The sequence below is a fragment of the Aulonocara sp. 'chitande type north' Nkhata Bay genome, linkage group LG3, assembly GCF_057382095.1.
Source record: "Aulonocara sp. 'chitande type north' Nkhata Bay isolate Kocher_YH1m ecotype deep benthic linkage group LG3, A_spYH_male_GT1.1, whole genome shotgun sequence".
NCBI classification, from domain to species: domain Eukaryota; kingdom Metazoa; phylum Chordata; class Actinopteri; order Cichliformes; family Cichlidae; genus Aulonocara; species Aulonocara sp. 'chitande type north' Nkhata Bay.
Window position 1 is genome coordinate 49,312,112 of NC_141346.1, and position 24,282 is coordinate 49,336,393.

General features: G+C 39.0%; 1 protein-coding gene and 1 non-coding gene across 4 annotated transcripts in view; one reads left to right on the forward strand and one right to left on the reverse strand.

The window, feature by feature from the left end:
- The window catches only part of m1ap (meiosis 1 associated protein), a 55,759-nt gene extending 34,132 nt beyond the window's left edge, over positions 1-21,627 (reverse strand). Inside the window, exons 1-5 of one of the 3 annotated variants that reach the window (XM_086284661.1) lie at positions 21,428-21,625; positions 21,267-21,317; positions 18,846-19,109; positions 18,471-18,668; positions 14,127-14,301 (exon numbers count right to left, since the gene is read on the reverse strand). In XM_086284661.1, the coding sequence (XP_086140787.1) occupies positions 14,127-14,301; positions 18,471-18,668; positions 18,846-19,103 (631 nt within the window). In that variant the 5' untranslated portion in view covers positions 19,104-19,109; positions 21,267-21,317; positions 21,428-21,625. Of the gene's footprint in view, positions 1-14,126; positions 14,302-18,470; positions 18,669-18,845; positions 19,110-21,266 lie in introns of all 3 variants that reach the window. The other 2 variants (XM_086284668.1, XM_086284652.1) reach the window with 2 other exon arrangements.
- trnaa-ugc (transfer RNA alanine (anticodon UGC)) lies at positions 17,779-17,850 on the forward strand. Its single transcript has one exon. It is a non-coding gene; the product is annotated as a tRNA-Ala (tRNA).
- Positions 21,628-24,282: the final 2,655 nt, after the last annotated feature.

Consider the following 24,282-nt stretch of genomic DNA (forward strand, 5'->3'; position numbering starts at 1 on the left):
GCTGACAGAAGCTTATGTATGTGGCTATAATTGCAGAATTAAGAAATGCATGTATATGTAATAATAAGTCCGTGTTCACTTTCTGAATGTAGTGTCTTGCTGAGCACAGTTAGCAAAAAGCTCTCTCCAGTGAGAATCTTATAAAGTAAAAAGGCTCTGCTGGGATTCCCTGAGGAACAGCAGGAGATGAGCTGTTCAGAATCATTATGTGAGACTATAAAATACCAAATGATGACATTTTCAGTGGGGAAAAGGTGTCACATTCCATTAAGGGAGTTTTAAAGTGTATTTAGTTTAACAAGCCAATAGCTGCAAGCTATTGCATAGAGATACTTCAGATAGGAGAAGAAACTCAGTAGAAGTACAAACTGTTTGTCAGGTGCGTATTTTTTTTCCAAAGAAAACTATACAATTGGAAATGTCTATTTTTGAGTCAAGCCATTCATGTGCCAGCTAACTCCACGATTCACAGAGAGGTGCAATTTATTTTTTAATTTTTTATCTGGGCTGAATTCTTTTACTCACAGTGTCTTTATGCTTCAGAAGACAGACTCAGCACAGCTCTGAAATGCTGTAAAGAAGTCATACTGTGTCTCACAGCAAATCACCATTACATAACAGACCCGTAACACTGTTACAGTTTCGTAAAGCCAAAAATCAGCAGAACAGCAGCAAACTCCTTTTCCTATAAAGCTAAGACTGCTCCAGTCAGTTGATTTGTGCTATTCAGCTTAGTTTTTAGTTTCAGATATACATATATTTTATGTAATGATGCATACAGACTTTAGTTTAGACATAACTAAAAGTGTACCAGAATCAAAGATATGCTAAGTTATGTCAACAGCCGCTCCAATCAAGATTTTATGCACCCAGTAGAAAAACAGCGAGAAAAACACAGACTGAGATATTAGTAAGATACAGCACAACACATCAAGTTTTGAAGCCTGTTATTTGTTCTAGTCCCACTGCATTTGCATTTAGGTTATTTGCACAGGGCCACTCAAAACCGCACCTGGCACCGAATGCAGCAGAAGAGAGACGGAGGGAACATTTGGCTGATATTATATTCAGGTTTGGTGTAAAGCTGACTGACAAAAAAATCAGATTTTTTACTTTACTTTTTATTAATCTGTGTACAGAATCACCCTGATGTAGTTGCCAATGATTTTGCTGAGTTAAGTTAGAGTCATTTATAAAGCTTTGAAGACCCTCTTAGTGCTGGATTCCCTAGATCGCACAGGTGTAATAGGCTATTACCTTCACTACTGCTATGAAGTAAATATATTCTTTAAATCTGAAGCTGGAGGCTTATAGTGTCTCATTAAGTCTTTCGGGGACTAAGTTAAATCCAACAGAGTCTCAAGGTAGTTGAGAAATGGAAAATTGATTTACTTCTAAAAAAAAGAAAATTGAATCTTTCCAGTCTAGATCGACTGTTGGTGACCTGGCAGCCTATCCCAGATATTCTGTTATACACATACACAAACATATAGAAGAGGTAAGGTAGAGAAGTTGTACTGAAAATTTCTAGTCAAAAAACAACTATATTGTTAAGGACAGAGCAGGATCTCATACTATTTGCAATTTAAAGTGTTTCATGATACTTCATCTTGGCACTCTCGATTAGTGTTCCTGTAATTTAACTCTTGCATTGTGTCTACGACACAGAAGCCACACAAACTTCCCTTCAATATCTTACAGTATTTATAGAAACAAGCCTGCAGCATCGCAAAGCAGTTATTTTGATCTAATATGTATGTATTGACTTAATCTCAGTGGTCAAATAAAGAATGCATGTATATAATTACCACTGAAATCTGACAGCAACACTTACATTTTTCTCTTGTGGAATTCTCCAATAAATTTACATGCAGGAATCTTAAAGTGCCATTTCTCTCTCTTATAATATGTCTGTTTATAGCCGGTGCTTTTATGCCTGTTGTCTAAGCACTGCATGATAACATGCACGCTATGCAAGCAGTAGCAGTGTGAACAGATGACAACACATAGGCACTTTACAACTAGTGATAATAGTCTTTGGGTAACCAACTAAATGCGGGAGATTAAATCCTCTATGCAATCATACTGTTTGTGATTAAACAGGCCCAGAAACAGAAAGAGAGAGAGAAAGATCGAGCTCAGATCACAAAGGTCCAGGTGTTCATAAGAGACAGATGGTAATAATCTGTCAGTCTAGCTGCTCCAGATGGTGTTTTTGAGTGACTATGGGTTTCTATCACAGCGGTGGCCTCCAGTGCCAACAGTGACTTTGCAAAAAACACTAAAGCATTTTACTTTTCTCATGAATCCCAATCACGATCAAGACTCGTGTATAGAAGCTGCACTGCGCTGAAAACAACACCTAATATTAAAGTGTGAATAGAAACTGTTGAATGGGCTGTATGTAACAGACTGAACATGCACCTGCACGTTCTTTTTCTAAGGAACTAAGAGACAGCAGCAGATGGATGAAGTCTGAGAGCTGCAGAAGAGTTCATATTTCTCCAGTCTGAAGGGAGGAAAGTGTTACCCTGTTAAGGCTGGCAGAAACATGATTTGGCATGCTGAATTCATCTTGGATCCAGTCCATCATATTATCTACTCCTAACTTTTAACAAGCACATCCCAATTGTCTTTGCTTTTGTCTGCCACAAACCCTTAAGATAATCAGTATTTTTAAACTACTAGGGACATTTGTATTTCATTATAAAACTACTAATTGCAGCTGTTTAGTAACGGATTACCCTGCTTTGCTCATCTACGACCAGCTTAATGGCAAAACAAAACAACAACGAAAAAAATCCCAGACTGGTGTAGAAAAGCAAACAGACTCAAAAATTAACTTCATTTCCTGAACACAGGGATTTTTTTTTATCTCATAGTCTCTTTTTTTGGTGACAATCTCTTTATATTATTGAGCCCCATATGGTGTGAACCAGTCACATATACATCTACTATCTATCTATAGGAGTTTAAATAGGCGTGCTAACAATAGGAGTTTTGAGGTAAAGAAAGCTTTGCATATATGATGTATAGATGTATTTCCTTAGCATTTCCAGGCTATGGAAATAACAGAGAAACACATACAATTTACAGGTCAAGTTATCCTGTGTGATATCTGTTACGTGAAATAATTACATGAAATAATTATTAGGTAAGCATAAGGTGAGGGTTCCACCTCTACCTTGGTTGGAGTTTCTTTTTTCCAGAGGAATCTTTGACTGGTCTCTCCTGCTTCTCACACAAAGGATGTAGTATAAACTGCAAATGGCTATTTGGATTATAGTCAGTCAGCCTCCAGTGACCCCAATGTATTGACTTCAATCAGGTAAAAAGCAAGAGGCTATCTGCCTACATACTGATACCATTATCAACACCTGTCAGTCAAAATGTGGTCTTTTTTTCCTGTTTCCTTCTTCTTCTTCTTTTTTCTGGAATCAGGCCTTTATCACTCTTTCTATGTACTTCTATATATACCATCGCCTCCTCCCCTCTTATTGGTGGAACTATTGCAAAGCAAAAATCCAATTATGTGTTGCTGTATGGAAATGTGTTTATTATTTTTGGTGGGATTGCTGCAAAGAAAACATTCTCACTAATTGTTGTAAAATTTCTCTCGTACCAAATCAGCATCCTTGGTATTAAGATGGACTCCCATTAGGGATGGGCGATATAGCTTCAAAATTCAATTTAATCAAAATACTAATAACAGTGAAAACGACATTTCTAACAATACAGAAAACAGTTTTTTTCAGTGCTTGCAGCTTGCATTTATACGCATAAGTAAATGAAGGCTATTTTCCAGCCTTCTTTACGAATTACTTGTCAGGAGCTGCACAGTACTGTCACATGCTTCGTGGCCTGGATGACTCAGCGATGTGTTTTTGCCTTAAGTGGTGCAAAGTTTGTTGTTACCAAAGTATTGTGCTTTTAGAAGGTTTTTAAGTAGCCTCCTTTTTAGGTACTAAACGTCATTGGAGACAAGCGCAGGCTCTTCTCGTTCCTGCACACATTCGGGAACATAGATGGTGTTGCTATAGCAATGGTATTACGATGTAACATTTATATAGTACGTAAAAAATTATTCTGGTATTATCGTGGATGACATGATGATTTTTTTACTAAACAAAAATGTGTTTTCTCTTAAACAACGTTGTTCACAAAGCCAACATCCTGAGCCTTTTGCTCTGCAGGCACTTGAGTGAGAGGAGTGCCATCTAACAGCTTTATGTAGACCCATTATAATTTGATCAAGGCTTTTTAGCTTTTACCTTGCATCTGTGACATGTTTTTAAAGCTAGGAACACAAACAGAAACACCCCACAGGTCTATAGAGCAACTTTCTCAGGACAGTTTTTGTAGATACAACTTGCTCCTCTAACTTTACAATCAGTATCTTGCGGGTGGTGCTGAAGCAATTTACCAAGATTTTGCTGTCAGTTACACAGAATGCAATCAATATGTTAACTTTAGCTGCCAATTCATTTAATCTTTACATCTAATTGGTTGATTTGAATCTTCTCTCTTGTAATTGGTTGTTACTTGTTGTGTGTTCACATGAGCTTTGCATGCTCTAAAAAGTAGTTTAGATAAAATAGTATGGTTTTTTTTACTAGTTTCATCTCACCATATATTCACGCCTGGTAAGCGATTTGAGTTATGAGCTAAATGCAGTGATCTGATTGGATTCGGATCTAAAAAATCATTAAAATCCGGCTTGGTTCGCAAAACTAAATGCTGCTAATTCGTGCAATAAAAATAAATGGTCAGTTCGAACTACTACATTAAGAAAGGTGAGTGCGAAAAATCCTTTAAACACACAAAATATTCACAGGGATTTGTTGTGGTAGGTGTGTGAAGACCTTACACTTGAAACTGAAATGGATTTACATACCATTTCTCCTCTGCAAAGGAGCAGAGCATCTGTCTGTTAGTGCCTCTAATAATTCATAATGTGAAAATGACAATTTCAGCTCAGCCAAACTGGAGGATATTTGCTCTGCTGCCAAAGAGGCATTTAGATTAACTGGCATCTGGACACCCAACCAAAATACATGCTTGAGTCTTGGTAGAGGGAGTCCTGTACAATACTGTACTAGCAAACATGTTTTTAAAAACATGTCACATACTATATTATTTTGGCAGACTTCAGCCTCCTCATCAGACTTTCCCTCTACTGAAACCTCTTTGAATGGTCAGTTGTAACCCATATTCTACAAGATACCACCATTCTGCTTCTCTCTCTGTGTAGTTGCAGTGGTGTATGATACTGCAAAAAATACAATTTGGTTATCACAGATACTCCTACTTGTAAGTTATAAAAGCAGTGTATGCAGGGGAGAGCAGTGGGCCATGATTTATGAAGTCTGCATCATCAATATACTTCATGTGGATATATTTTAATGACAACTAGATGTCTGAATTTCGTTTTCTACTGTGAGTGTGTTTTGCTGTATTAATGTGTTTGCATGAAAAGCACTTTAGATCAACTTCTAATGTGCTACATAAATAAAAATAACTTGACAGTCACCATAAAAGGGTATTATATTCAGACATATTCATACTTCAAGTTTGAAGTATTTTTCTTTTTTATTCAATTTCATTAAAATAATTTATGTAGTATGTTTCATATGGGTTGAATATATTATTTTAATGTCTGACTGCAGTTTTTTTTATAGGTAGTCAGTCTGGTAAAGTAACAGTTATGATGACCAATAACACTGTGGTAACTAACCTTAACTAATGTTGAAGAGTCATGATTGAAACATTACTTTTGCCACTAAATGAGCTACCTGGATATTCTGTGTATCTCTGACAGGACTCTGTCAGTGACCTCTGACCTCTGTGTGGAGGTCTAGGTGTGTCTAAAGGATTTCCCTCTTCCTTTGTTTCTTTTGTGGCCTGTTTTGGGGAAAATAAAAATGTATTTAATAAATCAGTAGTGTTGACAAAGTATGAAATTTCTTTCATACATATATTGCTGTTTGCACTGTTTTCATTAACAGCTGTAAAGTCTCTCTACACAATGCTCCTCTTTCTCACTCTGCAGCCCACATGTGTTTTGTCAGTGCAGCTGAGCGACCGCACATCAGCAAAACACATCGGAGCCGGAAGGAGGGGGCGGAGCATAAAGTGCCAGCATGAGAGGAGCTGTGTTTGCACAGACAGAGCTACTTTTTCATGAAACGCAAACAATGTATTGAAACATTGAAACAAACTAAATCATCAAGCTGGTCACTTTAGTACTGATTCGACACCAATACCAATGTTGGCATCGATATTACTGACATTTGGATCAATCTGTCCACGCCTAGCATGCAGCTTAGCAACAGTTGTCGTTTGATCAAAAATCCAACTATAAGAATCAATTGCAGGAAGAGTATGTAGCCAGGCATGTGTCCAGGTCTTTTATAGATAGAAACTTCAATGGAAAAAAAATGACAATCTTTCATATTTCAAAGACAGACAGTAGAGGAAAAAAGCGTAATGCATATAAATGAGACAGTGTCGCAGGCTAGCAGAGTAGCGCTAATGCTAGTAACTAGAAAACAGAGATAAGACACAAACAGCAGTGTGCTTTCAACCCAGTATGACAGCAAAACATGTAATAGACACACCGGTCCACCGTGTTCTTTTCACGCTTTGCCTTTCTAAAACGTGAAATGGACACGCGTGCAGAAGTTGCAGTAAGCTGCAGTAACAGTAAAGGAAAAAATATTTTATTTCAAGCCAAAATTAAAATAACCACAGGAAAGCTTTAAACAGACATTAAGAACACATTTATGTGTAAATACATATTAGTCATCTAGCTTAATCATTTCTGGTGATTAAGGATCCTGGAATGTACTTCAGACCTTCGTGGCTTTAAATATATCATCTCCCCCTGCTGGTACTGCAACTCCTGCACGTATATTACACGCTGTCTCAGTCGGGGGTTTCCTTCTCCTACAAGAAATTTCACGACCTGACAGCATCGCAGCTCAAATTCAGTGAACAACAACCCATTCTTTCACAGATGCTTGTAAAGGCTAGGTACTCGATTTACACCTGTGGAAATTGGATTGAATGGACAATACTGTCAAGCTACACTATATTGTCAATGCACCATTTCGCTCAGGTACAGCTTCAGTGAGCACAGTTGTAGTTTTAAATTGTTGAATGGAGGTTAAATTGATGAGTGACATAAATTAGGATACTTTCATCAAATTCTGACATCAGTATTATAATGAATTATAACACAAAGGCCCTTTTAGACTGTTTATGAGTGAATGAAATGATTAAAAAAAAAAAGCAGCCTTTCACAAAGGAAACAACCATCTGATTTTGCTTTCATTATCCTGTGTGTGTACTTTGAAAATGCAGCTGGAAATATGGTTTGCAGAAAATGTCAACTTAAATGTCAAGTTTACAATTACAATCATATTTAATAAAAATCAGATTGATACTGCCAATGATAAACACCTTTTAATGTCTCAATCTAAAACACACACTTCACTAGATTTTAATGTAATGCATAACATTTATAATAAACTGACATCTGACATCACAAAATAGTGCATCAGATTGATGCACTATTTTGCAGAGACGAATGACAAAGGATGAGATGTGTTTGAATACAGCTAAACAATGCCATATAATTTTTCGCTCATCAATCAGCACAGAAATAATTAGTTTTCATGCCTGACTATCTCTGACTATCCCTTAGGAGCAGCTGCATTCAGAGTGGGACAGCTTGTTGACTCTGTTTCAGTCAACAATGTTGCTGTTTAGCTTTGAAGAGGAAACCAAAACCACTGGTGCCATAATCATCCCTGTCTCTGTCTCACTCCGTGACCCATTTCTGTATCGTCTCCCTGATGCTCAGCTGTAAAATTACAGAACAGACCTAACATTTAAGGACACATCGGTGGAGTTTCAACAAAAACCGGATGCTCGTCAAGGCGTTGGCTTACAGACACTCACATATCTATACTTTCATTTTTGTGAGGACCGTTAACTCGGCCCTCTCCTAACCTTGACTGTAAAACCAAATTAAAAAGTGCTCGTAAGAGGGATTCAAACAAAATCTGGAACACTTAAAAATTATGTTTGAAATTGAGTGTCAAGGTGAGAAATCTTAACAACTCCATTAAGAGCTGATTTTTCATCTGTAAGGTCAGATATAATAATAACAAATACTGCTTCTCAGGCACAAATGCACACAGACAGAAAATGACAGTATAAATCTGCCGCATGCCCTTTCAGACATGATATAAGACAACAAGTTAGAATGACAAGCGAAACAGAGACAGAGGGAAAAAAATAGTTATGGTTTTTGTTTTACTTTGTACAAAAGAAAAATGGATATCCCACCCATTTCCTGCACTATGCCTCACTCTGTGGAATAAATAACTGACACACACACACACACACACACACACACACACACACACACACACACACACACACACACACACACACACACACACACACACACACAAACAGAGCTAAACCAAATTGTCTGGTGTTGAATGATGCGCCCAGATTCAAGAGTATCAACACGGCTTCCAAAAATGTTTGTGAAGCGGGGCCGGTGTCTAGCCGCACACTGCTTTTTGTAACTGAAAATGGAGAAATGACAAAAGAAATCGACTAATAACTGAAAAGGTACAGCAGCAGTATCTCTCTGTGTGTCACATCTGAGCAGCTCTGCATTTACTACTGCGGGTTAGACCCCATCAAAGGTGTCAGAGCAGCAATCAACCTGTCACGCTTCCACTAGGGTGTTCAACAGACTGACTAAACACAATTTGGACCTCTTAGAGCATCCAGTGAATGTGAGTTGAATTCATACTGGCTAGACACCCAGACTTCTTATGTCTTGATTAAACCCTGCTTTGGTTTTTCAGCCAGATGAACTCTGAGGTCAGTGTAGCTCTTGGATGAAGCACTGACCCCATTCCCTTTTCTGTACTGGCTGACTCTTATCCAAAACATTTGAGGTTTTCCTGTTAGTAAGAGACTAAAATGTAACACATTCATGTCAAAGTTTATCATACAAATAGAGCATGTGATGTATTATAATCTCTCTCTTGCTTTATTTAAATAAATTATTGTACTGTATGTTCTGTTACAATAGATGTTCATATTAAATTTGGCCGGAGTCTCAAATAATGAGGTCAGGCTCAAAAATCTGTGGTTTTCTCCTACTGGATCAATATGATGTCATTTACAGCACATATCCCTAATATGGTCGCGTCAGGTACATAAGCTCCACCCGCTGTTCTAATCTTCTTGTTTATGACGAGCAGCCAATCAAAAGAATTCTGGTCTAAAAGGCAGCTGAAGGGTGTTGAAACAACTTATTTAAGACAGAGGATGAAGTAAGAGGATGCACCAAGGCACAGTATAAGATATATAAAGATTATTTCTAAATGAATCATGGAAAGCTACTCTAGTCGAGTCTAAGAATAAAGATATGGAACTGTTGAATGAGCTGGGAATTACAAGCCCCTTTCAAGTTCTTTAATTAAAACAAATAAAATAAGTCAAACAAGCTCTTTAAGCGTGATTGCACAACAATCAAAATGCACAGAAGAGTGGAACCACTACGAACTAGTGGAACCAATAACTCTGTGCAGACATTAGGGTTTCAACAATCCTGCCCACTCTACTATGGAAAGAATGAATGCTAACAGCTTTTTGTGGGACATCAAAGGTCTAGGAGGACCACTGGTACTGATATATCTCTGATGATGGAAGCCGTAGTATCATCAAGTTAGAGTGACTGTCATGTTTCAAACACTCTGTGCTATAAACACTTCAACAACACTGCGGAGGAACACAGTGATGTATTCCCAGTGGCATCCTCATCAAAGTCAATCATCAGACTGCAGTAACTACAAAACCACATCTCCAAGGCTCTTTCCAAACATCTCTATGTTGAATGGCATTGCTGTTTGATTAGATACAGGGGAGAGATCGGAATGAGTGCCCCCGCATATTGATCTACAAATACAATAACACAAAAACACAAAAAAATGTGTACTTGAGGCACTGATTCAGGGACACTTATTTTGTGGTTCCTCAATATTTTATTCTAAATACTTTTAGTTCTAAAAAACGCACATGTAACACACTATCCTCTCTTTCACCTGACTGCCTGTGCAAGGACTAAGTACCTCTGTTTTTTTAAAGGCCGCTTCACGCTAACATTGACTCCATGGGGAGCAAAGGCCTCACGAGGACTAATGGAACAAAGCAACAACGTTTTTCCTTAGATATTATATAAAAGCTGTAGCAGGGGATCAGGTATAAGAGCAGTTTTGCAGGCAGCATTGCATAACTGATACAACTGTCTCGAATGAGTTAAAGGGTATGTATAACACTGTACACGTTTACAAGAAGTTACATTTCAAATGCTAGTATAACATGTATAAGTCAAAATCTTGTTTTTGGTAAACAAGATTTTTTTCTATATCCAACTTCCATCAATATCATGGGATATATCCTAGTTTTGAATATCATCAACAACAACAACAACAATCTTTATTTATAGAGTACATTTAAAAACCAGCGGTATACCAAAGTGCTTAACATAAGAGACAGAGAAGTAACACGAGTATTATAAGGCCTTAGCAAAGTATCAAATATACTCACAGGTCAATGCCACTAATACACAGGGGTAATATAAAATGCATATCAAAATAAAAACATAATAAAAGCACAAGCCATAAAAAATATGTATAAGAAAAAATAGAGTAAGTCTAAGAGTCAGGTGCGAGCATTAACAAGCAGGACAGGCGAGATTAAACAAATAGGTTTTTAACCGTGATTTAAAAGATTGGATAGAATCGGACGTCCGGATCACAATCGGAAGGTTATTCCACAACTCTGGTGCAGCCAGGGCAAACGCCCGGTCACCTCTAGACTTCAGCCGAGATCTAGGCTGCACCAAGAGTAACTGAGTAGATGATCTTAATGCTCTGGCAGGAACATACGATTTAAGGAGTTCCTTGAGGTGGCTCGGTGCTGTGTTGTTGGTCATTTTAAACGTAAGCAGCAGTATTTTAAATTGGATGCGGTATTTTATGAGTAGCCAATGCAGGTCAGCTAGAACAGGAGTGATACAGGCAAACTTCCCAGTTCTGGTCAGAATGCGTGCCGCAGCATTTTGGACTGTCTGCAGTCTATGAAGGAGGGCAGAAGGAAGACCAAAATAAAGTGAGTTGCAGTAATCCAGCCTTGAGGTCACAAAGGCGTGGATGAGCTTTTCCAGGTCCTTATGCAGAACATACTGCCTAGCCTTAGAGATGAGACGGAGTTGGTAGAAACTAGATCTGACTACAGCTGACACTTGTTTATCGAGTTTGAACGAGCTGTCAAGCAACACGCCCAGATTGCTAACAGTGTCAGAAAGGGAGCTGGTAAGGGAACCAAAGGCTTCACGAAGTTGGCCACGAGGAACGTTGCTGCCAAATACCACGATTTCAGTTTTCTTATCATTTAGGATAAGAGAGTTTGCTAGGAGCCATTCTTTGACCTCGCGCATGCACTCTTGGAAACAATGGAAGGACAAAGCAAGATCATCATTTAGTTCAAAGTAGATCTGTATATCGTCAGCATAGCAGTGGAAAGCGGTGCGGTATTTCTCAAAGATTGCACTTAGAGGGAGCATATACAGTGAGAAAAGAATAGGGCCTAACACAGATCCTTGAGGCACACCACAGCAGACAGGTGCAGCGGAGGAAGAGCAAGTGCCCAGGTTGACAGAGAAGAACCTATTGGAGAGGTATGATTTAAACCAATCAAGGGCAACACCTTTAATGCCTACAGTATGCTCAAGCCTCGCTAATAAGATGTTGTGATCTACCATATCGAAGGCCGAGGATAAATCCAATAAAACTAGGACCGCAGAGCGTCCATTATCAGCAATTAGAAGCAATTATCAAGTACAAATTTAATGTATGAAATTGAAAGTAAGAATAAAATAGGAAGTACAGAATTTTGTTTCAGCCCTGTATACCATGAGGAACTCTGAAAATGTTAAAAATATGAAGGTTGAATTTCTCTCTATCCTCTAGCTTGAGGATCCTGTGCAGTATCTCAGCTGTTCTTAGGACTGTGCTCTTCTGAACAGAGATCTCTGGGAGTCCTAGTGCTCCGCTTCCCACTGGGACCACTGTTACCTTCACCCTCCACATCTTCTCAAGCTCTTCTCCGAGCCCTTGGTACTTCACGAGCTTCTTGTGTTCCTTCTTCATGATGTTGCTGTCATTCAGTATGGCTACATCTATCACTATGGCTGTCTTCTTCTGTTTGCCTAACACCGCTATGTCCGGTTGGTTAGCCATCCCCATTTTGTCCGTCTGTATCTTGAAGTCTCACATGATCTTAGCTCAATTATTCTCAACCACCCTAGGGGGCGTCTCCCATTTTGACCTCGGGAGATGTTTCTGTATACTATGCTGAACACTTGGTTATGGCGATCCATGTATGCCCTGCCTGCTAGCATCTTGCACCCTGTTGTTATGTGCTGGATTGTCTCAGGGGCATCTTTACACAGCCTGCACCTGGGGTCTTGCCAGGTGTGGTAGACCCCAGCTTCTATGGATCTTGTGCTCAGAGCTTGTTCCTGTGCTGCCATGATTAGTGCCTGTACTGTCTTTCAGTCCAGCTTTGTCCAGCCACTGGTAGGATTTCTGGATGTCAGCCACTTCCTCTAACTGTCGGTGGTACATACCGTGCAAGTTTTTTATCTTGTGGTATTATAGGTAATTTAAGGCTATAAAACTGATTATGATTCAGACAGATGATTGGCAACATGATGTTTTCTATGCTATCCATTCTTAACACCTTGGAACATGCTTTCTGGTGCAAATTACAGTTGAAAGTCCAAAATTACACCTTCCTTCTCCAATCTTCACACTCTGCAAATCCATCCAGAGGGCCAGACTCTACTCTTTGATGGGTTAGTTCAGACCTGCAGGCTGTATGTTCAACAAAGTTAACAGAACACTACTCCAGCAAGAAAATAACAATGGCGAACTGCATCTGTTTATTTATGATTTAAGAGCTCTCTTTGGCAGTCAGGAGCTGTGGTTATCCCCTTTTAACGTTAAAAGCCGCTCAAAATCTGAATGGCTCATTCAGAGACACATATTCTGATCTATGGAGAAAGCAAAGAAACTTTCTCATGACTTCTGGGCCTCTAGACACAGTGGGGACACTTAATTATGTTCAAGAACAATGAGAGTGGATTTTGCATAATACAGTTTGTCTCCTCTGAAACATCATTAGTATAATGTTTCCAGCATCGCTCTCTCATACACACACACACACACACACACACACACACACACACACACACACACACACACACACACACACACACACACACACACACACACACACACACTTTTCTGAGAAAAAAACAACCCAATCTTAAAGTCTGCTAAGTCATTTTCTCCACAGATACAAATAACTATTTATGATCAAGGAATAAACAGACGATGCACAAATAGTTTTATATGAAACGCCTCAGTCCTCATTATTTGCTCCCACTTGGATGTTTCTTTCTCACTTTCTGTTCTTCTCCCTTTTCACCCCTTTATTCCTACGCAGCCCTCATTGCACCCTCTACTTACTCAAACCAAACCACATCACTTGAACCTTCGTGTAATTAAAAAACATGACATGTGATTATGAAATCAGGCTCTCTAAGAGAGGACTGGCAAATGTTTGGATTGTAGCCAAGTTATACAAACCGTGACATATGTGATGAGTGTGGCGCGCAGATATGCTGAAAACAGTAAAAAAATAGTAAAAATAGGGTGTTATAAATGGGTCAGTGCTACACAGCTTCGCAGAGCATGATTAAGAAAGCACGGGGGGGGGGGGAGATATGTGGAAAGTGCGGAGGAGTCAAGTCTGCTTTGGAAATAGATAACAGACTTCATGAGGACTGAGTGTTTGTTAATGCTTTTTGCTTGTTGTTTTAAACTGAGTTACATGCACTCCTGGTTAGCCTGCAGTAACAGCTGACAGCCTGTCTCCTCTTTAATGACCCTACAGTCTCAATTTGTGTGGGTCTGAGTGTGTGTGCATGTTCCAGTCTTGTGTTTTGTGTGTGTATTTGTATTTCCTACCTTCAGTCTCTGAGGGTGCGGCGGCCTCAGGTGAGAGAGTGTCTTGGCCCCAGTCTCCTGTACTGTAGATCTGCACTACCAGGAGTCGCTTCAGTGAAACCAGGTCAGCATCTTTGAGCCCCATCTCCAGCTGATGAACAATGCTACGGCCTGGCTGGCTGGTCACCAGAGTAACCTGGGGAAGCAGCACAAATATTGCTCCCAGGAGCACAGACATAGACATTTCATTAGGTTTCCAATGTCAAGGGGCAAGCTGACCTCAATGCAACACAGTGCAAAAAAGTCATCAGGCTCAAAAAGAACTGAGAGGTGCCCTCTTAATGCTTCTTTAAACCACACTGCACAATATTCTGGCCACTACTTGTTTTATGCGCCGACTGATGAGAATGACATCCATGCCATTCACACTACTTCAACTCAAGTGTGCTGCAATTAATCTGTGATGTCTTGCGATGATGTAACCCATTCGCTGCTCTTCCACAACCACACTGCACAAACACTATCACTTTTCATTAGCAAGCCACATTGATGTTCTTTGCCACAACTCTTTTCCAAAACCTTTCTGTATTTGAAGTGTTCCAGCTGGTTTTATGAAGGATTATATCAGAGTCACAGGACACAGCAACACCACAACAAAGCATTCTTTATGTCTGACAGTGCTGTGTCTGTTGGGAGTTTGGGGACATGACATGCAGTAAATTACAGTTACTAAAATGAACATGTGATGTCACAACCACTAGATACAAAACAATGTCAGCCCAAAAGGAAAGTGGTACATGCATACTCAACTCTACATTTAAAGACACTCTAAAGGTGTATGACTGTATGTACTGTATCTCTAAGTTTTTGTTATGTGTTAAGCCTCTTAACACTCATTCAAGCATATAAAGGCAACTAACTCAAGAGCTGAACCTGATAAACGACCTAAGAGATACAGCTGGTCCTTGTGTTATTCGATCTACAATTCACTGAAGCCTCATACGAACTAATTTCAGTGGAAGAGTGGCTGTCAAGAAGCCAATCCCAATTTAAGGAAGGGAAACAACTAGAAAAGACTTAGATATGCTAAATTACACACAAACTGGTTTGAAAATCAGAAGCAACAGCTGATAAATCCACATGTTTGGTTCAAACTATCGTCAATATTTCAGAAGAAGGATAATGATAGAATAGTGCCTACATTATAGGTAAAAACATACCTTGATGGAAAAACATAAAACTACTACTATGGACTACTATCAGTGATGGATTAGCATACACAGAGCCTGAACCTCAACATTATTGAGGTAGTGCCGGAAAGAACAGAACAAAAGTCAGCCAACATTAAAAGAAGACTTTTGAATGTCCTTTAAAAACCTTATTCCTGAAGACTACTTCAAGAAACTGCAATAACACTTGTCTGAGACAGTTCACACTGTGTTATAGAACAAAGATGGTCACATCACACACTGACTTTGAAGTTGTTAGAGTTGCATTTCTGTATCTCTATTTGCATGTTTCAGTAAACTACCTCGCATTTGTTTTACAAAAACACAAAGAAGTGAGGGCAGTTCAACATTTTTGCACAATACTGCACCTTGACAAAAAATATTTTAAAAACTGTCTCTTTGCAGAAATCCTGAGCTAGTCACTCATCTGAGTTTATTAATGGCTTTTCATTTGAAGATGATGTGAAGATTAATGGCTTCCCCTCTGAATGACCTGTAATGTTGGGTTCTGTATGGAACAAGGTTTGAGGGTCTTTGTGAGTAACTGGGTTACTCAAGATTTCTAGAGAGAGACATTACTGCTGAGATTTTCAAATGTATTTGAGCACCAAAGCAGATGCCTTCAGGTCCTGTTATATTCAAGGGAAGGCGGTATTCTACAGCAGATAAAACTGGAAAACACAACAAAACAATCTAAACAGATAAACAGCATCACAGCCCAAGAGGGAAAACATGTCAACTCGATTTGGGAGCGAGCTATCCCTTTAATTTATTTTTTTTCTCTAACTGAGCTCTCATTATCTGTAAATGAACAAAACTACTGGTAATACGTTTTAAAATGTTTTTACTCATCCGTTATCTTTTTAATAATGAAGATTTCGGCTGAACATTTGGACTAAAGACAGCAACTTAAAATAAGCAGAAAAATGTGATCATGGGAAGAGATGAAATTAGTTTTCTGTGTCATTTACATGCCTAATGGGGGAAAAAAGATAAAATAATGCTAGGCTGACATTTAGCATTCTACTGAATCACATTAACAGTAGCAGGAAATGATGATTGTATTTCGGTTATTGATGAGAGCTGCTCTCGGCTTCCGGCTGTTTAGAAAAAGTGGATGGAAACTGCTGCTCAAGGAGAACACATGCATGCATTAAGCGTCATGTATCTGAATGAAAACATGCATTGTATTGGTGGGCTAGCAAGGCACACACAGACACACATGCAAAGGGCCATGCTTCTGTTTTTTCCTTCACTGTCTCCTAACAGCGTTATTCATATCTCCTACCCTTGGAAGCAGTGGGTCTTAGTGCAATCATCTGTCCAGTGCCTCATAAAAAGCTGGCTGGAATTTACAAAATCTCGTCAACAACCTACAGCCTGGTGTCCAGAGGACACAATGTTCAGCAGCTACCACAGTTCTTACTGGCTGACTGCCGGCCTGACCCGTACATTTAACAAATTAGATGTTTTCAGTGAGCTGAAAGCATCTAATTTGTTAAAGTGAGAGTGAACACATGCCATAAACTATCACTTGGTGACACCAAAAATGTTTTCTGCGGTGCGTTATGAGCCTGCATGTTTTTGCATACCATTAGCAAAAAACATTACACAACATTAATAGAATTGAACGGATCTATGAACTTCAGCAGCAGATATGAGCTTTTAGTGAAACTTGTAATGTTACACTTAACTGTTCAATAATGAGTCAATACAACAGGATACAAGAGGATTTACTTTTTGAAACTGACTGCACGAAGCTCACTAAGGAAACTGGCTTCACTATTTCGTACACTGGCGTTAAGTAGCTGATCCGATTTCCCCTTCAAATGGGGAAACACTGAAACTACTAAAGCTTTTTGCGATGTCCTCTTTCTACAGAGATGGTTCACAAGCAGATAAATAGTAGCTCTTTTGCTCCATTTCATATGTGGACAGGCTTATTTTAAGTGCACTGTTTCATATAAAACATGAAGAGCCATTAGCAGAGGGTTGTTAACAGAGACATGCTAATGAGATTGCCTTGTTCAGTCTGTTTTTTGCAGCTGCTTAATACACTGAATTGGACCTGAGGACAGCTCATTTAATAGGTATGAGTGGAACCTCTATCTTGAATATCCAAAGGGGATCTATTTAGCGTGAGCTGGTCTGCAGCTGAAAAGATTATCCTTGATAATGAAAATGAAGATAAAGTTTAAAAAAAAAGAAATCCAGTGACAACAACTGCAGAGAAAGAAAAATATGTAAATGAAAAAACATGAAAAACTGTGCCTATTATTCTCCTCACAGATCTAATTGACAGTTCAGGGGATGGAAAGAAGTAATTTACCTGCCGCAGGTAATGCTTCGGTTTCGATGGAAATTTCTCTATGTGTTCTCCTACTTAGAAAGCGCTGATGAATCTCATAAAGCTTTTATGATCAACATGCTCCCTGTGCCTCATAGGGGATGTAGCTCAGTGGTAGAGCGCATGCTTTGCATGTATGAGGTCCTGGGTTCAATCCCCAGCATCTCCACTTCTGTTGCCATTTAGAACTATTTAGACTCAGATTTCTGTGCTACAAAGTGGAATTTGAGGACAAGAAACACGATTATGGTTTAATGCTTTGTATTTACTGTAACAGTTACCAGGGTACTCTTATACCACAGATCTAACTGGCTCTCTAGCAGTGTGTGTTCAGTATAATCGATCAGCACTTACAAACCTACTAAGCAATTTTTTTAAAATAGTAACTGAAAGAGCCTGTTAACCTCTTTGTGCAGATAGTTAGAGGCTTTATATGTGTTTATTACTCCACTAACCATCAGCAAAGTTAAACAGGCTGTGTGTGACACCCTTTCTAAAAGCTGTTTGCCAACTGTAAATGAAAACCAAAGTTAAATTATTCACTAAAAGTTACAGAAGTGTGTACGGTGTTTGTGTCTTCTTTCACTATAAAGACAGAGCTTTCACACATGTGTGTTTCTTTGGAAGATGATCAGGATAGTTGCTCTCTGCTTTGTACTGTGGGGCTGATTCCTAAGTCAATGGTAAGAGTGGTCTCTGAGAGGAGCTCGCTACCCAGTCCCTGTGACTTGTACAAATGTGCAGTTTTACATAGAAATTCATTTCTTGCTGTGAAGTGTCGCTTCTCACCTCCACAGAGATGTTGCTGCCGGCCTGACTGCCAGCGCTGGTGTGTCTGATGTACTGTTTAAACTGCTGCAGACTGTCCAGCACTGCCTGTCGCAGCAGATCAGCTCCCGCGGCTGCTCCTCTGATACAACCTTCACTTGGAATAGACCTCAGCTCTTCAACACAGGAATGCAGCCTGGCGAAGTTACCACGAACTTGCTAAAATAACAAAAGTGACAGGGAATGAAAAATGGATAAAAATGGGAGATAATGTGGATGACAGAATGCAAAGCAGGAAAAGGGCTGATATTTATGTATGAAAGAAAAAGCAATTATAGGAGAGAAATAATGTGTTTTGCACTGCTTTCAGGAATATTACACTTTTATCCATCTTACCACAAGTGGCAATAGACATTCCCGCTGCCTGCTGACAGCATACAGGCTCAGTAGAGGTATCCTACAGGGCCCATCCAGACTAGAGGCCAGAGACAAGAAGTTGTCGAGAGCATCGCAAAGAACTGTGCGGGTCTCTGACCATCGGGGCGGCAGCGCCTCCACAATTAGGACCCTGGCTGGTTGCCGTGGGAACGACGAGGACCAGAAAACCAAACTTGGAGAGTTGGAAGAAGCTGCTGCCCTCTTTCTGCTCTCCATGATAGCCTGCAAACCACAAACACAATGCTGAAGGAACACATAAAGTACACAAAGACAACAAAAGAAAAATGTAAGGTCTCTTCCCCTGTAATGACAATCACCCTTAGGAATTAACAAGATTCATTAAATAAGTACATTATCTGCAGTCCTAATCATCAGTAGGGAAACTAGAACAGAACAAAATAAGCAGAATAAATGAGTTATGCTGCATATGAAAATATGTAGCGAGAAACTAGGTTATAAATCAGTCCATTCTTACATAACTCAGGGCTTTCCTTTAGATCTGAGGAGGATGGTGGGAAAAGAAGTAGTTGAACACTGAAAACATAAGAATATAATCTGAAATGATAACACAGCCAGCTCTGCTGCTCTCAAATGTTCACTTAATCAGAATCATGTTACTATGCTGGAATAAATCATAAATGAAAATATGTAAAACCAAAATGGACAAAATGGAGCATATAAAGAAGACTAAAGTAAGCAACGCTAATGTGTCGAATGCTCCAAATACTGATCAATTTTATCACTGCTGTTTTAAAGATATGATACCGGCAACATGTTTAATATTTTAGAACCTTTAAATTATCTGTTTTGCATAACCAGCAATCCAAAACGCAAAAAAGCCCCCCCATTATAATATGAAATGTAGTAATTGACAGCTGGGAAATGGGTCTTTGTGAGGGTGACTATGCACATAAGCACAATTCCATGCTTGAGAAAATAAAACCCACTTAAAAAAGGGACTACAACACATTTGAAAAATATCAGTACCTCATTTTTTCCTTTTGCATCCGCATTCGGGGAAAACCCCCAAACATATCCTTGCAATATTTCCTGTAGATTTCAGAGGGGTAGATGACTGAACAGTCTGAACATATATATTTTGTAAGAAGGGCCATCTGTGTGGCTGTCAAAAGGAAGCAATCAGTCATCCATCACACAGGATGTGCCCAAAGGGTTAAAGAGGGAAACCCCCTAATCTTTCTATAAACAGTTACTCCATCAGAAACCCGTCATTATGGAATATATATCTGCAGCATCGTTGTCTCCCTTTACTGACACACAGCTACTCAGCTGGTTGTTTAATTTCCACAGCTTGTTGAGTGCAGCTGATGGCATTTTGTTGTGTAGTTTACACATAAGGGACTGTGACGTGAATTTCATTTTAAGCAAATAACTGATTAAATTGCTGAATTAATTGCTGTTTGTCAAATATGAAGATTTGATCATTTTTTCAATTCATTGTAAACAGAATATCCTTTGGTATGGGACTGATTGTTATAGTAATTAAGCTTTGACTGGGATGTGCAAATTAGCACACTATTTGACTGATATGTTACAAAATGAAATTACTCTGAGACATAGGATAGATCATGTCTATGTAAAACACACTTAAAAACCTGAAATAGTAAAGGCAAGTCATAGGCCTGACTCAAGGCTAAAAACAGAAGCAAATACAACAGATTTAGAGCCATTACTAGAGAGCTTGGAGTGGACTTATCAGGGCAAAACCATTGACAGAAATAATCCCTCAAAGGCTGAGCTCCGAGCACTCTTTATCATCCCGGGTCTTTTAATCCTGTATCCCCAGGCCCTGCTCTATTGTTGTCTTCAATATAAAGGGCACATTGTGTAAATATGTGCATTGTTTGATTGTGTGCCCTTTTCATCTACCTCTGACTCAGTTCTCCTCTTCTAAGCCAAATTCTGTGCTTCCCACCACCCAGATCAAATATCTTTCACCTTCACACCTTGATCTTGCATCACCTCTAAGACTACTGTTCAAAGACAAATAAATGTAATCAGATTCAACCCAGTAGCTAAAAAAATGAATCCTTTTGCCACAGGGGTTTTGGGTTGGTTATTCACTGACCTAAAAAATATTTCAGGCATTACTTAGTGGTGTGAATTTAACATCACACTACAGTGACACAAACACATCTCTTTTTGTGCAGCTTTAATAAGCCAAGCAGTCCATACTGCCTGTGGTCATGTCTTTAATTAAATGATTTTGACACAAATAATAGGTGGCAAGAAACATTAATTTATTAGTATTTAAAAACTAAACACATGTAAATTAGATTATTCTTAGATTAGAAAGCTGTTATATTAATTTTAGCTAGGATTAGCAATTTATACCTTGCAAAGTTTAGCTAACATTACCTTGCTGAGTTTAAGTTCCAACTTCTCTCAAAATAGCTTCTGCTGGACGGTCTGTTATGTCAAGTAGACAGGTTAATAAAAGTATATAGAAAAGAGAAAACCAACAAACTTTTGCGATACAACATGCACAGGCTCTGCTTCTTATCAACAAAATAGCTAACCTAGACCTGAGAGTTAGTCGGTTAGCATGCTAACGTTAGCTAGCTAACAGTAGGCCTGTAACCTGAATCCAGAACAGCTTCAATACAAAAGGGCATAAATAACATAATAGAGACACAGCACCAATAATGTTACACTGGGAGTTAACTAAACTTACTTTGAAACAATTTCTAGTTTACTCTGCTAATTTATTAATGCTGAATAAAACTGACATATGTGGGGAATTTTGCAGGTATATAAAACTGATAATTCATTTTTAGAGAATTTCATCTACATTTTAATATTATTTGAATTAAACATCTGTAATAGATGGTAGAGAGTTGTTGTTTTTTTTAAATTCAAGACAAACAGATTTTTATTAAGTTGCTGAGACGTTATTATTTTCAGTTGTTGTGTTAAATTTCTTTAATCTTAGTAAGCAGCAATTTCAATGTTTCATCTACCCAACTGATTGTTATTACTCCTTAAATACATTGTGGTATTATCTTCTCAGAACAACCACTTTGCGGTCTGCCTCTGACATCCTCTGTTGTATGGAAACTGGCCTTCAATTTGGAGATGTACTATGGCTCACTCCAAACGACGCTACAACTTGGTTTTGCAGAACAAATGCTTGAAGTGCACAAGCACAAGCCCTATCCAGATCAGTCAAATATGGCATGCTTGTAGCAGGTACTGTTAATCAGGTACCAGTCAGGCACTTGATTGTTAGCTCCAGGGGTACCAGAAGCTCAGTATCAGAATAACCTGTTTGGCATTGACAGAGAAGATTTGGCAAGTTTTTCACAGGCATCTTACATATGCAACTATGCAGCTCAACCCACAATTGTATTTTTCTTACAAATGCAGTACCACTTAAGAGGACATAAACAGGCTTTCCAATGGTAAAAGATTTATATCAAAGAAGCATTGTTACAGAAATGAAATACACAACAAATTTCCTTACCTGTTGAGCTAAGTTTATATTAAAGAATAAAAAAATCCCCATAACTTTTTTCGAAATGTTAATTCAAAAACCCCATTTGCATCTTGTTCTGCCCCGCTTCTGTGTTTATTTCTATTCATCATTTGTAGATGAATACAGAAAAAGATCAATGAGAGGCAAAGTGCAGGGACAGAATAAAAGGCATGGAAATGTGTTCCTGATTGCTGGTTTGCTTGATTCAAGTGCTTTCTTGGACTTTGTGGCTGTTTATATGTGAGAGAGCCAGACGGTCCGAGCTGTAAAGGTGCAATCAAGATGTGCAGGGAGCTGCAGTCTTGGAAAATGGAATACAAGGTTTTTGATGAATGTGTGTGTATGCGTGGATGAAGGGGCTTTGTAAAGGGGTCTGCATAAAAGGCTTTGGTGAGAGCTCTGTCGTGAAATGAGAGCTGCTGCAATCGTGCACAGTCATACTCGCCGTCTCTCTCTCGCTCCCCGTCACTCTCTCTCAGGCACACACAAATGCTCCCAGTGAAACATGTCACTGCCAGGGTATATGAGTTTGTCATGAAGAAACTGGAACATGCACATCTGTTTAAGGGAGATAAGAGGTATGTGTGTTTTTTGGTGGAAAAAAGGAAAAAAATAAAATAAACTTAACTTCTGCCAACCCACTGCACCTGGCAAAACCATTTGGGGATAAATATGTAGCCGGTCTAGATGTGAAAACACACTCTGTCTTTCTGTGCGTATATCTATGTGTGTGTTTGCGTGTCAGCAGCTGATTAGGGCTTAATGTCACCCATTGGGCGGTGGCTTCTTGAAGGCACTGGCAGTTCTCCATCTTGCCTTTTTCTTTTTTGGCTAAACTTTTCATATCCCACGCACCTGCACCATCTTCCAGGGTTTTTTTTCCAGTCACTCTTTATACCTCCTGTCAACATCCCACTTGCCTGCCCTTGCTCAAAGCTCTATTTTTATCCTAAATGTATATGTTGTGCATCCTGTTGCAGGGACTTCACTGTGAGGAGCTTGACTGGGATGGATGTTGAGCAGTCAGTCTGAACTATGAGGGTCTGTGTAAAGGGATTAGGTGCACTGATATGATTGGAGCTTAATCAGTCTTACACAAAGAGCACACACACACACACACACACACACACACACATGTGCACAAAATGCACACATGAATTTGCTTCCCAATTTTGTTGTGATGAACGCACACACTTCTAGGTCAATAGGAGCTTTGCACCAACATACTAATCCGCTGTGTCTTTTTGATTTACTCCTGGGGATCAGGCAAAGTTTGCCCGGTGGTTTTTAGCACTTTTCGTGCACACTAGTTGCTCTTTTCGCTCGTTTTTGCCCAATTTTGAATTTCACTTCCATCTTAGTTTTATTCACTGAGCAACTGAGGTTAAATGAACGTTAAGTCGGTTCTGCTAAATTGTTTGCTTCCTTGAGAGGTTTTAGTTAAATTCCCTAAGATGGGAACAAGAGCATGAAATTAGAAAATCCTCTACATCCTAGCAGTTTTGGCGGAAGGGGGTCAGATGGAAGCTGTTGACAGAAGCTATTTTCATAACTTAGGTTTTTAATTATCTGAAAAAAGGCACTGGGACAAATCACATTATTTTTGGAAACAGCTTAAATTATACCTGTTTTAGTTCCACACTCCTATCAATGTTTAGCCCATTTATATTATACTCTTCAAAATATGGCTGCATACATATATTTACGGAAGTATCAGTTTGCCTAGACTCAGATGAGGATATTTATATTTGTATGATGTCTGTGCACTAAATATAAAGCTAAAGTCAGCAGAGCATAAAGGCTTGTAGACTGTAAATAAAAGATGGATGTAGCCCTGTGGTATCATGCACTAGTGAAGTCTGAAGTGTTTTCAGATGTGAATTTAGATGTGATGGGTCT